The following is a 14894-nucleotide window of genomic DNA, read 5'->3' as shown; positions in this document are numbered from 1 at the left end:
CACCCCCTAGCTGCAATTGGTCAGGATCCTGCTCCTGCTTGACTTGCCTTGCCTTGCTGGGGACCCTTTCATTGGGTGCCATCAGCATCTGGAACCTGGCACAATTGCCGATGGCCAAGAAGTCACTCAAACCAGTTTCAGGTGGGAGACAGATCTGAACTACTAAACTGAGGCCCGGGAGTTAAAATGGCTTGGGCCTCAAGCTGAGGAGTCTGTGGGCGAGGCTCGCCTGTCCTGAATGCGCCTCGAGTTAAAATTCAGGCTCATGAATCAGAATTTAAAATTTACTACTGTGTTGACAGAATTCAGACGTATTACAACAAATAAATTAACGCCTGATTTATATTGTCAGGTGAACAGCAAGGCTAGCAGCAGCTTTCTACAGAGTAGGATGTGAACTGCCACTTTAAATGTAAGTGCACCTGTTTCCACTAACTTGTATCACGGTAAGTTGATTAACTGGTTTACATTTTGTCAATTAGTATATATAATGATCAACTGACAATGTGTAGGTGGTGCATTAAATTAACTTGCAGTAAGATTCACCCTTCAGTACAAGACGTGTCAATTAATCTGATTAATGTCTAAGAGTGATGCAGATTGAAACTTGCTGTTTGGTCCTAACAAGGTCATCATTTTGGATAGTTGAAATTTGTTATTTTTTTGACTGTATGAGATCAAAAATGCAGTTGTTAAAATGTAGCTGGATCAGAACAAACAAAAATAATTTACTTTCAAAAAAATCAACCACCCCATCTTTATTTTTTAGGATTGTGTGTGCGGAACCATATTATGTCCAAAATATATATTTATACTTGTGTTTACCCCGTCCTTCTGTCCTGACATTAAAACAATTTAATTATTTTCATTCGCCTAGGAAGGCTAACAGTGTGTGGCGTAATTCCCACATATGTTTGAATGAATATCTTAAACTGTCCAGCAAGGAAAGTTCTCGGGCACAAAATTCGGATCCACAGCGTCCATTTTTTAGGACACTATGAGTGCCCTTAGAGGACCAAAATGGAGTCTGTGGCATGCACACACTTGTGGAGAAAATTGCACCAGATGCCATATTGATGAGGAGTTTGTGCATGCAGTGTACGTCCACTGGAAATATGCAGAGCATGACATCAGTCAGCGTGCAACGCTGATTTGACACCGGCACTGCAGCACATTCAGCCGCAGGAGGATCCTCCCACCAGCGCTTTTTAAAGGGATCATCAACTACTTACAGGTTAGTTGCTGGTTGATTTTGTCTGGCTATTGGTACGATTCTACAAGTGTTTGGTGCTTTCTATAGTACGAATTCCCCTTGAATAAAGCATGACATGGAGAATGAACAGAGGCCACACAGAGCAAGACAAGCTGCTGGAAGAGGAAGGAGGAGGTGGGTGTGAAGGGATCTCAGCAGGAGGCCATATCCGCCCAGGGTGTTCAGAGAGCAATTTTCCTACCTGGACCTCAGTGAGGAACAACGTATGAGACGTCTGTGCTTCAGTAAAGACGTCTCCACTTAAACCTCCCACCTGCTGCAGCCACAACTGTAACCTCAGAGCAGGGCAAGGACCACATTGCCAATGGCTGTGAAAGTGACTGTGGTCATGAACTTGCATGTGTTAGACTCCTTCCAGGCTGGAGCTGGAGATATTTGCAATATCTTGCAGTTTGCCCTGCACTGTTGTATAAGGAAGGTAACCGAGTCTCTTTATTCAAGAGAGCTGACTACATTTCATCCTCTCTTGCCAGAGAGCAGCAGGCAGAGCGAGCATGCGGCTTCGCTAAGATTGCAGGCTTCCCCATGGTGCAGGATGCCACTGACTGCACACACATCACTTTGCGGCCACCGCATGTCAACTCTGCCAAGTACATCCCCAGCATCGAGGCATTGACCACACTCGATCAGCTCCGATAGACAAGCCACATTGTCCGATACTAGACTCCCGAAATAAGCACTCTACTCTGAGCTACATCAAGGTAGGCGAGCCCCAGGAGGGCAGAGAAAATGCTTTAAGGACACCCTCAAAGCCTCCTTGAAAAAATGTAACATCCCCACTGATTCTTGAGAATCCTTGGTGCAAGACCGCTCAAAGTGGAGGAGAAGCTTCCGAGAAGGTGCCGAACACTTCCGAGTCTCTTCACCAGGAGCACGCAGAAGCCAAGTACAAGCAGTGGAAGGAGCGTATGACAAATCAAGCACCCCACCCATCCCGTCCTTCCAACCACCATCTGCCCCACCTGTGACAGAGCCTGTAGATCCCACATTGGTCTCAGTCGCCTTAGAACTCATTTTAGCATGGAAACAAGTCATCCTCTGCTCCAGGGAATTGCCTAAGAACATAAGAAATAGCAACAGGAGTAGGCCATGCTGCCCTTCAAGCCTGCTTTGCCATTCAATAAGATCATGGCTGATGTGATCATGGACTCTGCTCCACTTCCCCGCCCACTCCACATAACCCCTTATCCCCTTATCATTTAAGAAACTGTCTATTTCTGTCTTAAATTTATTCAATGTCCCAGCTTCCACAGCTCTCTGAGGCAGCGAATTCCACAGATTTACAACCCTCTGAGAGAACTCATCTCTGTTTTAAATGGGCGGCCCCTTACTCTAAGATCGTGCCCTCTAGTTCTAATCTCCCCCATCAGTGGAAACATTCTCTCTGCATCCACCTTGTCAAGCCCCCTCATAATTTTATACGTTTTGATAAGATCACCTCCCATTCTTCTGAATTCCAAAGAGTAGAGGCCCAACCTACTCAACCTTTCCTCGTAAGTCAGCCTCCTCATCCCTGGAATCAACCTAGTGAACCTTATCTGAACTGCCTCCAAAGCAAGTATATCCTTTGGTAAATATGGAAACCAAAACTGCACGCAGTATTCCAGAAGTAATTCCACTCCCTCAACATCCAGCTGGTGTGCAACCATAGACAGTGAATTATGCAGGTCAATGCCCAGTATGCAGCAGACATGCTAAAGGCAAATCATGTCTGACTAATTTGATTGAATTATTTGATGATTGAATTGTTTGATAACAGAGAAGGCTGATCATGGTAGTGCAGTAGATGTTGTGTATATACACTTTTTGGAGGCATTTGACAAAGTGCCACACAGGAGGCTTGTTAAGAAGACAGAAGCCGATGGAATTGAGGGGAAAGTAGCAGTATGGATACAGGATTGGCTGTGACAGGAAACAGAGGATGGTGGTGAATGGATGTTTTTCAGACTTGGAGGCGATTTGCAGTGGTATTCCCCAAGGTTCAGTTTTGGGTCCATTACTCTTTTTCATTTTTACAAACAACCTCGACTTGGGTGTAGGAACCCACATTATAAAGTTTGCAGACGATATGAAACTTGGATAGTGATGAGAAAAGTTGTAGACTTCAGGATAACAGACAGGATGGGCAGAACCATGGCAGATGGAGTTCAATGCAGAGAAGTGTGAAGTGATACACTTTGGGAGGATTACTATGAAAAGAAATTATACTATAAATGGCACAAAAGTGTAGATGAGCAGAGAAACCTTGGTGTTCATATACATAAATCCTTAAAGGTGGCAGAGCAGGTTGATAAGGTGGTTAAAAATGTTATGGGTTACTTGGATTTATAGAAGCATAGAATATAAAAGCAAGAGAGATCATGCTCGAACTTTATAAATCACTGATTTGGCCTCAGCTGGAGTATTGTGGACAATACTGGGCACTTCAGGAAAGATGTAAAGGCCTTCGTAAGAGTACGGAGGTTTACCAGGATGTTACCAGCGATGAGAGACTTCAGTTATGAGGAGAGGTTGGAAAAGTTAGGGCTGTTCGCCCTGGAATAGAGAAGGTTAAGAAGTGACCTAATAGAGATTTTGAAGTTGATGAGGGGTTTTGATACAGTAGATAAAGGCTGTTGCCTCTGGTGAGTGTGTCAATAACCAACGGTCATAGATTTAAAATCATTGGCAAAAGATCAATGTGGGAGAAATTTTTTCACAGAGTTGTCAGGATCTGGAACACTCTACCTGAAAAGGTGGTGGATTCCATAAATGTGTGTATACATACAGATTTATGCCAGATTCTGATTGACATCTGAAGACAACGGAATATTTTCATAACCGTGAGAAACTATGAACTGTGCAGGAGCAGATTTAGGTATCAGGATATACAAATCACTAAAACCTAATGCACAAGAACAAAAGTCATTAAAAAAAAGTTAAGCGAATGCTGGCCTTTATCTCAAGTGGTTTGGAATTCAAAAATGAGTAAATAATGCTTCAGTTATACAGAGCTTTGGTCAAACTCCATCTGGGATACTGCATTTTGGGCGCTGAATCTCAGGAAAGATATTTTGGCCTTCGAGTGGGTACAGTGCAGATTCATCAGAATGAAACCAAAGCGTAAAAGATTGCATACACTTGAGTGGTATTCAATGAGTTTATCTCGAAGGTTGAGTTGTGATCTAAACTAGGTGTTTAAAATAATTAAGGATTTGATTGGGTAGATACAGAAAACTATTATACCCCTTGGGGGAATCCAGAACAAGAGCAGAATCTTAAAATTAGCGTTAGATCCCCTTAGTACTGAAATCAGAAAGCAAAGGATAGTAGAAATTTGCAACTCTCTTTCCCCCCAAATAATGCTAAGTTAATTGAAATTTTCAAGACTGAGATCGTTAGATTTTTATTTGGTAAAGGTATCAAGGGATATTGAGCAAAGGTGGATAAATGGAGTTGAGGTACATATCAGCCATGATCTAACTGAATGGTGGAACAGCGTCAAGGGGCTGAATGGCCTACTCCTGTTCCTTTGTTTGCTTCACCTCAATTATTTTTTACTTTTACATTTCAGACATAGCCATGATACCACATAATAGGAAATATTATTCGGTAATGCCTTGCTAAACACAAAAAACCAATAGGACCTTAAAACTGGTCTAACCTGAGCTGCCTGTGCTTTCCAAATAAATATATCAGCATTCCTGTGCAGTACTGGCGAACTTGAGAAATGTGAAATTGGCACAGGCCTTCAATCAGAAAGAAATTGGCATAGAAATTGGTACCTTTGTTCTTCTTCCCCCAGCAATTACCTGAGGACTGCTGCTGGCAAGGCAGGCATCCCAAATTCAAGTCCGCTGCATGGGCAAGCTGTCTCTGGAAGCATGACAGGTGATGGCAGTTCACCCCTATTATTACAATGAGACCAATGTCCAATTTCTGGTGAGCTTCGGGCCTCCTGGTTCGGGTGTGCAGGTCAGTTATGCTCCTAAAAATGGGCCAAAATAAATTATTTCCTCTTTCCACAGAAACACAAACCTGTTTACTCAGCTTGCTCTTACTCTTGCGATGTAATCTTTTCCTAACGACCATCATGGATTGGTGGAGAGTGAGGACAGTTCTTGGGGCAATGTGCAAGGTTCCTCACAGTGCCATCTGTAGGTCAGCTGTCTGAACCAACTCAGGTCATTTATGTATCTTTATTTAACAGCGGCAGCACTCCTATGTGGCTTTGAAGATACTAGTTCTCAGAGACTCACCATCAGTCTTTGGATTATTTTGCTTATAATTTCATACAACCTAGATAACTACCAAAAGATGACTGACTACTTCAAAAAAGTCCCTGGAAAGCTGACAGACCAAAACAGCCCTAAATATAGACCTTATGATAAATGGCGATGAAAAGCCAGACTGAGTTCAGTGGAGATGGGTTTCTCATCATTTATGTTGCATGTACCCAACAGTCCATCACTTTTATTACAGGAGAAAAAATCTATTGCAATTTGCAGCAGTGGTGGAGTTAGAACTTACTGAAGGGAGATACAAGTGTTGAAGGCATGACATTTATTTTGCCTTGGGGCTTCCTCAGAAAATTTCGATTTTGACACTTTATTTGGTGGATTTTCTGACCTTTTTAGAACTCACTGTAATTTTGCATTTTTAGCCAAAACCAATGTCTCCTGGAATGACTTTTTAAATATGAAAATGAAAACAAAGCAATCTTACAGACTCGTCTGATAATAGCAGACAAATGCTTAACATGAAATAAAAACAGAAAATGCTGGAAAAAGCTCAGCAGGTCAGGCAGCATCTGTAGAGAGAAACAGAGTTAACAGTTCCAGAAAGCTCTATTGAAAAACAAAAAGACTTGCATTTATATAGCGCCTTTCATGACCACCAAATGTCCCAAAGCGCTTTACAGCCAATGAAGTATTTTTGAAGTGTAGTCACTGTTGTAATGTAGGAAACATGGCAGCTAATTTGCGCACAGAACAGCACAAACAGCTCCCACAATCAGCAATGTGATAATGACCAGATAATCTGTTTTTGTTATGTTGCTTGAGTGATAAATATCGGCCAAGACACTGGGGATAACTCCCTTGCTCTTCTTCGAAATAGCGCCATGGATCTTTCACGTCCACCTTCGAGAGCAGACCGGGTCGTGGTTTAACGTCTCATCCATAAGATGGCACCTCCAACAGTGCAGCACTCCCTCAGCACTGTCGGCCTAGATTTTTGTGCTCAAGTCTCTGGAGTGGGACTTGAACCCACAGCCTTCTGACTCAGAGGCGAGAGTGCTACCCACTGAGTCACTGCTGACTCGCAAGGTCAAGTTGGTTTGAGGAAAATTAAATTTGCTGAAAGTTGAATTTTAACAGCTTACTTGCTACATATAACTTTTTCAGGGACCGATGCTAAATATATCTGTAATTGTAGTTCCCAGATATCATTAGCTGTGAGAACATTTCTACCTCAAGTTTATTCATAAATGAAGTGGGAAAAAGTAATGTTTGATTGATTGCTTCCAATAGCCTTCAGGCTCATCATACAACTAATCTGATTGGAATCAGTGAAAATAGGCTATTGTAAAATGCTGCTAAGCACCAACAGAAGGCATGTGTGTAATTTCTATTGTAAGTGGAGCTTTCAGGAATGAGGAAGAAGAAGATTACTTACTGTAACCCAGAAATAAACTAATTCTTTGAAGGAAACTCAAATCTTATATTTAAAAAACTACTTTAGGTCTGCTGCTCATTTTTTTTGTCTTGTCTGGCTTGAAAACTGTGTTTTACTCTTTACTGTAAATAGTTTATATCTTTTTTTACTGTTAATGGTTCATCGTTCTATACATCTCACTGCTGACTTCGCTGGTCAGAAGAACTGAGAGGTGCCACATGGTAGGTGTTTAAGGATATGATACAAAAATATAGGCGAGTGTCATTTGATACCCGTAGTATTAATGTTCCTATTAACTTTCACAATGAGATGATGGCTAACTGTATCAACAGTACTACTGCATGGTGCCTCCACATACATCAGCATTGTATTTTTATATATACATATATATATATATATATATATATATGTATATTTAAAATGATTTAAACCATAGGTATGTATTTCAGCACATTGGCGGCGTTAATATTGGAACATTGAAAAGTACAGGGCTGGATCCATCTTGCACTTCCCAAAGTTCAAAAATTGAATGCACATTTCATCAGTTATGTCCCTCAATTTTCTCACCAAATGCCTAACTCACTCTTAAAAATACTGATGTTATAGATTCGTCTACCTGAGCAGTCCATTCCAAATGTCCTCTGTAGTTGTTGACACAAGCAATTGCACCAACCTCTTCCAATGCCTCACCTCCATTGTCCAGCTCAGTGGGATTGCACTCACTTGGTTCCACTCTAACATATGCGATCTTAGCCAGAACATCTCCAAGAATGGGTTCTCTTCCTGCACCCACACTGTTAACTCCAGGGACCCCAAGGATTTAACCTTGATCCTCTCCCCTTCCTCATCTATATATTGCCCCTTGCGACATCATCCATAGATATCTGGTCAGTTTTAGCTGATGACACCCAGCTCTATCGCTCCATCATCTCTTTCGACTCCCCTGTATTGTTGGATTGCTTATCCAACATCCTGTCTTGGATGAGGTGCAGATTCTTCCAGTTGAACATTGAAACCATCGTTTTTGGCCCACGCAACAAACTCTATACCCTTGCCACCGATTCCATTCCTTTCCCCGGCCACTGTATCTGATTAATTTACAGTCAAATGTGTCAATTCATCCTTTTACTACGATAAATAAATATAAAAACAGTTGATTTTGGATGAGTACTTTTCTTTTATTTGCCCTCTCCTATTTCCTCTAAGTGAGTCAGTGGGACTGGAGTCAAGTGCAGGCCAGACCAGATGGGGTGGCATGTTCCTCCTGAAGGATATTAGTGACCCAAATGGGTTTTTATGAATCAAGCAGCTTTCAGTCATTTTCCTGATGCCAACCCACAAAGTGAATGTTATGAATTCAATTTCATAATTTGCTACAGTGGAATTTGAACTCGCAACCTCTTGGTTGCTAGTCCAGTACCATAGCCACCAGGCTACCATGCCCCCTAATTGGGGAAGCATCTGTAAAAATACTAGCTGAGATTTTTTCAATTCAAATTTAATTCTAAACTCCAATAAATCATAAGAAGGAACTAACAAGTGGAATTTGCATACTTCAGTATAAAAGCAAATTTCATAATGCAAAAAAATACAAACATAAAACTGAAATATTCATAATTTTTTAATAAAAATATTAACACAGCAGATAAGGATACCATATTGTACTTAACCTAAACCCACATTCATTGATTACCCATTTATGCTATTTGTATATTTGCATGGCATCTTCAGGGTGCTATCTGAATGATCTTTGCATATGTCAACTTCACTGAGAGTCATTTAGTTTTATTTCATACAATAATGTGTCAACCTTCTGCTGTTTTGAGAAACAAACTTCCAGCCATCGAGCTTGGACTACGACTGCTGTGGGAGTCTCCTGTTGGCAGTTTCGCAACTCCTAGAGCCAGAACACAACATCATTAGTGGGATGACGTTACACTGCATTACTTACAAAAGAATGGACGTATGAAACTGTACAATAAGAGACCCTCCAATCTAGCTTCTGCCTCACCCACAATACTGGCCCATACTGTTCAATCACAAACAACGTCTGTATTACTGTGACCATAACATAATTACTATGTTTCTTTCTTCCCAGCCACCTCCCGACCCCCAGCTCCCCCATCCCATCCCATCCTCTTTGACCACTCCATCCTCCTCAAAATTTGTTCTGCAGCATACCCATGTGTCACTGGTTTCTCCTTGTCCTGCACATACTGGGATTACAACTGGTACATGTCTCCAATGCTTCTCCTCTGCCCACAGTCATCGCCAATATACCCCAAAAATTCAGCCTTGGTCTGTTTTCCTTCACCATTTACATGCTTCACCTTGGCAATTTTATTGGGAAGCATGGGGTTATTACATAGAATATACAGCACAGAAACAGGCCATTCAGCCCAACTAGTCTGTGCTCGTATTTATACTCCACACACGTCTCCTCCCATTCTATCTGCCTCATTTCGGCCTTTCAGCATTTCTTTCTATTCCCTTTTAACATAGAAACATAGAAAATAGGTGCAGGAGCAGGCCATTCAGCCCTTCTAGCCTGCACCGCCATTCAATAAGTTCATGGCTGAACATGAAACTTCAGTACCCCCTTCCTGCTTTCTCGCCATACCCCTTGATCCCCCGAGTAGTAAGGACTTCATCTAACTCCCTTTTGAATATATTTAGTGAATTGGCCTCAACTACTTTCTGTGGTAGAGAATTCCACAGGTTCACCACTCTGTGGGTGAAGAAGTCTCTCCTCATCTCGGTCCTAAATGGCTTATCCCTTATCCTTAGACTGTGACCCCTGGTTCTGGACTTCCCCAACATTGGGAACATTCTTCCTGCATCTAACCTGTCTAAACCCGTCAGAATTTTAAACGTTTCTATGAGGTCCCCTCTCATTCTTCTGAACTCCAGTGAATACAAGCCCAGTTGATCCAGTCTTTCTTGATAGGTCAGTCCCACCATCCCGGGAATCAGTCTGGTGAATCTTCGCTGCACTCCCTCAATAGCAAGAATGTCCTTCCTCAAGTTAGGAGACCAAAACTGTACACGATACTCCAGGTGTGGCCTCACCAAGGCCCTGTACAACTGTAGCAACACCTCCCTGCCCCTGTACTCAAATCCCCTCGCTATGAAGGCCAACATGCCATTTGCTTTCTTAACCGCCTGCTGTACCTGCATGCCAACCTTCAATGACTGATGTACCATGACACCCAGATCTCTTTGCACCTCCCCTTTTCCTAATCTGTCACCATTCAGATAATAGTCTGTCTCTCTGTTTTTACCACCAAAGTGGATAACCTCACATTTATCCACATTATACTTCATCTGCCATGCATTTGCCCACTCACCTAACCTATCCAAGTCACTCTGCAGCCTCATAGCATCCTCCTCGCAGCTCACACTGCCACCCAACTTAGTGTCATCCGCAAATTTGGAGATACTACATTTAATCCCCTCATCTAAATCATTAATGTACAATGTAAACAGCTGGGGCCCCAGCACAGAACCTTGCGGTACCCCACTAGTCACTGCCTGCCATTCTGAAAAGTACCCATTTACTTCTACTCTTTGCTTCCTGTCTGACAACCAATTCTCAATCCACGTCAGCACACTACCCCCAATCCCATGTGCTTTAACTTTGCACATTAATCTCTTGTGTGGGACCTTGTCGAAAGCCTTCTGAAAGTCCAAATATACCACATCAACTGGTTCTCCTTTGTCCACTTTACTGGAAACATCCTCAAAAAATTCCAGAAGATTTGTCAAGCATGATTTCCCTTTCACAAATCCATGCTGACTTGGACCTATCATGTCACCATTTTCCAAATGCGCTGCTATGACATCCTTAATAATTGATTCCATCATTTTACCCACTACTGAGGTCAGGCTGACCGGTCTATAATTATCTGTTTTCTCTCTCCCTCCTTTTTTAAAAAGTGGGGTTACATTGGCTACCCTCCACTCGATAGGAACTGATCCAGAGTCAATGGAATGTTGGAAAATGACTGTCAATGCATCCGCTATTTCCAAGGCCACCTCCTTAAGTACTCTGGGATGCAGCCCATCAGGCCCTGGGGATTTATCGGCCTTCAATCCCATCTATTTCCCCAACACAATTTCCCGACTAATAAAGATTTCCCTCAGTTCCTCCTCCTTACTCGACCCTCTGACCCCTTTTATATCCGGAAGGTTGTTTGTGTCCTCCTTAGTGAATACCGAATCAAAGTACTTGTTCAATTGGTCTGCCATTTCTTTGTTCCCCGTTATGACTTCCCCTGATTCTGACTGCAGGGGACCTACGTTTGTCTTTACTAACCTTTTTCTCTTTACATACCTATAGAAACTTTTGCAATCCGCCTTAATGTTCCCTGCAAGCTTCTTCTCGTACTCCATTTTCCCTGCCCTAATCAAACCCTTTGTCCTCCTCTGCTGAGTTCTAAATTTCTCCCAGTCCCCGGGTTCGCTGCTATTTCTGGCCAATTTGTATGCCACTTCCTTGGCTTTAATACTGTCCCTGATTTCCCTAGATAGCCACGGTTGAGCCACCTTCCCTTTTTTATTTTTACGCCAGACAGGAATGTACAATTGTTGTAGTTCATCCATGCGGTCTCTAAATGTCTGCCATTGCCCATCCACAGTCAACCCCTTAAGTATCATTCGCCAATCTATCCTAGCCAATTCACGCCTCATACCTTCAAAATTACCCTTCTTTAAGTTCCGGACCATGGTCTCTGAATTAACTGTTTCATTCTCCATCCTAATGCAGAATTCCACCATATTATGGTCACTCTTCCCCAAGGGGCCTCGCACAATGATCCTCCTCTCCTTCAGTATCTAAATATTTCTTATATGTCTTTTTCTTTAGATTCAATTTTCCCTTAAGTTCACTATTCATCCAGTGCCCTATAATTAGTTTGATTGTTTTTGGCTTTTAGCGGAATATATTTCTCTTGAACGCCATTGATTACTCTTTTAAAGATCCAGCAGTGATCCTTTCTAGGCGGGTGCAAATGAGTTTGCGACCGGGTACGGCTCTGTTAACAACTCCCGCCATATTGGGCAGGAATTTAGCGGTGGCACTACGGTGTTGCACCACGATCTCTTGCACCCAGAGATCATGATGTCATCGCCGTGCACATCGCCCCGTTCCCGAATTCACTTTCTCCCCCTGCAGCAGTGCCAGGCGATAACACCGACGATGCAGGGGACACGTGTCGGGTGGCCGGCCGCTACCGGGGCGAAAATTTAAAGGCGAGGTGGCCGATGGAAATTTTTTTTAAACTTGCCTTGTGATTGCAGTTCCTTATGCGGTTTCTTTGCGGGATTGTGGCCGCGATCACTTAACCCGGCACTCTGTTTGAGTGGCAACCTGATCGTGCAGCACCCCCACTCCAAGGTGGTCCAGGTAGGTCTCTTTTTCTTTTGCAGAGGTGGCAGCGTGAGCCCCTCCCTTTAGTTGAGGGAAGGACCGCTAAATATGTTATATCCTGCAATATTTTGTTGCCAATTCAATACTCTATGTAGTCATGTTTCAGTCATCCCTACTATATCTAGATCCTCTCTATAAATTATTGCCTTCAGTTCATCCATTTTGTTTTGAATAATATGTACATTGCTGTGCTAGCAGTTTACATTGCTTTTATTTATTATTTCTCTTTTTTTTAGTAGTTATTTTGCCTTTACATGCTATGACTTTAACTGATCTCTGGTCATTCGTGTTATTCTTATTCTTTTAGCCTGTCCTTCACTATATTTCCTTAATTCTTTTATTATTGGGTTTCTGCCATTTCTGGCACTTCCCTCTCCCCATGTTATTAGTTTAAAGTCTTACTTACAGCCCTAGTTATCCTTTCCATTGGGACCTTGGTCCCAGCCGGTTCAGTTGCAGCCCATCCCAATGGTACAGCTTCTTCTTGCCCCAGTACTGGTGGCAGTGTCCCATGAAATATATGCTGACAACCTTTCTGTCTGCTTCATTGATCCAAACACAATGCCCTCCAACTGCCTGCAAAACATCAAGACCTGGAGGTGTCAAAATTTCCTCCAGTCAAAACTGAACCCATCATTTTCATCACCTGCCAGCAACTACATCACTCTGGCCTTGGCTCCAATAACCTCATTCACTCCTGCCTGAGGCAAAGACAGGAGATGCATGATCTTGGCATTCTGCTCGACCCCAAGATCTTTCTAACATCTGCTCTGTTAATAAAAGCATTTCTTGCACCTCCACCTTACTGCCTGCATCAGGCCCTACTCCTCCCTCACCACGACTGAAACCCTGGTCCATATCTTCATCAACTCAAGCTTTTCCTTCTTTAATGCTCTTCTAGCTCTAGTTACAACTCATTCTTCCCATATCCTCACCCACACAAACTCCCATTATTCTTGTCCTCTTCAAGCTTCGCTGGCTCCCCATGACCTAGCAGGTTGACTTCACAATTTTGGTCTGTGCTTTCAAATTCCTCTGTGGTCTCGTCCCAAGCCTGTCTCCATGGCCTCCTTCAGCCTTGTGTGCTACCCACCAATCCTCGAATACTGGTCTAGATTCCTTACCCTCCATCATTGGTGGCTGTTTATCACTGGAACTCCTTTCCTCGTTACCTTTGCCTTGTCATTTCCATTGTTGTTTAAAAAACCATTCTCTTCAACCATATATTGGGCACCCCTCCTTATTCTGCTCTTATTTTCCCTTTTTCCCTCCTGCTCGGTGTCTAGTTTTTTTTCCCTCCTCAATGGAAATCACTTCAAGATATCTTCCTGTACATTTGGAGCATTGTAGAAATGCACATAATTTGTTTGTTTTAGAACAGTATGAAGTAACATGCAATTGTGCAATAGTGACTACAAGGAAAAGTGAAAATATAAATGAAAAAAGATGAAGGGAAAATTGACTATAAACTGATCTTGTTTACCTGCACTTGGCTAGAATCATCCACTTGTGCCACAATATGAGTGGTTTCAGCACAGAAATTCTGATCAACGTTACCATTGTAAGTGCATTCTCATTAAGGAAAGTAATCATCACAGAAAAAAAAACACAATAATTTACAACTGAATGTGCAATAAATTCACAATTTAAAAGAATGTCATCAGCACCTTATGAAATAAGAATTGGTACCCACAAATGTGAAGAGTTCATGGATTTCCTCATCGCCAAGATAGAAAGCGTCTGTTTTGTTGCCTCTGCTGTTTGCCCCATTCTTCTCCATTAAGCCAAAATGCCTCAGTTCCATCCCTGCCCGAGCCTTGAGCCTTCATCCTCCTCTAGTTTCTCCCCCATGTTCTCCCTCTGCCTGCTCGAAGCTCATCTTATCTATGAGGTCTACCTTGGACTCCTTTGACCCCATTCCCATTAAAGTGATCATCCAACTTCCCTTCCCGAATCCTATTTTAGCTGATGTTATAGTTTCTTCTTCTCAGTCATTGTCCTCCAACCTTTCAAACACATCATTCCTGCCCGTCCCCCTCAAAAAAAACTCATGTTAACCCATCTGTCCACCATCATGGCTACCATCTCCAATCCCCCATCAGCTGCCCATTTCTGTAATTCTCTCTATAAAGCCCTCTGTTTCTCCACCTTCCTCAGTTCCTTTAGGACTCTTCTTAAAAAACATCTCTTTGACTATGCTTTTGTTCACCCTTCACAATCCCTCCTTTTTAGCTCAGGGTCATTTTTTTCTTATGCCTCTGTGGACTGCCATGGAATACTTTTCTACTTTAAAGGTGCTATATAAATGCATGTTGTTTTTGTTGTTCCGTTCTTCAACCTAAATTGATATATGGGTATAAGGATCCCAATGTGAAATTATCTGAGGCAATATTAATCTAATTCATAATCGGTATGGGTCTGCAGCACAAAGTGATAATACTTTGGCACAACATGGTTGTCCGAGAGTGGTCATACCATTAGCTAGTAATTGAAAATTTAAAAAGTCATACTTTCCAACTCTTTTGAGCAGAATGAATC

At 42.3% G+C, this 14894-nt stretch overlaps 1 protein-coding gene across 2 annotated transcripts in view; it reads right to left on the bottom strand.

Moving 5' to 3' along the window:
* Positions 1 to 8548: 8548 nt before the first annotated feature.
* chd1l (chromodomain helicase DNA binding protein 1-like) overlaps positions 8549 to 14894 on the bottom strand; it is a 142044-nt gene continuing 135698 nt past the window's right edge. For both annotated transcript variants that reach the window (XM_070893717.1, XM_070893718.1), the window contains 2 exons: positions 13840 to 13923; positions 8549 to 8825 (listed from right to left, as the gene is read on the bottom strand). In XM_070893717.1, the coding sequence (XP_070749818.1) occupies positions 8694 to 8825; positions 13840 to 13923 (216 nt within the window). In that variant the 3' untranslated portion in view covers positions 8549 to 8693. The remainder of the gene's footprint in view (positions 8826 to 13839; positions 13924 to 14894) is intronic.

The sequence above is a fragment of the Pristiophorus japonicus genome, chromosome 11 (assembly GCF_044704955.1).
Source record: "Pristiophorus japonicus isolate sPriJap1 chromosome 11, sPriJap1.hap1, whole genome shotgun sequence".
NCBI classification, from domain to species: Eukaryota; Metazoa; Chordata; class Chondrichthyes; family Pristiophoridae; genus Pristiophorus; species Pristiophorus japonicus.
Note: the sequence above shows the minus strand (reverse complement) of the source record. Positions and strands in the feature narration are given on the sequence as shown.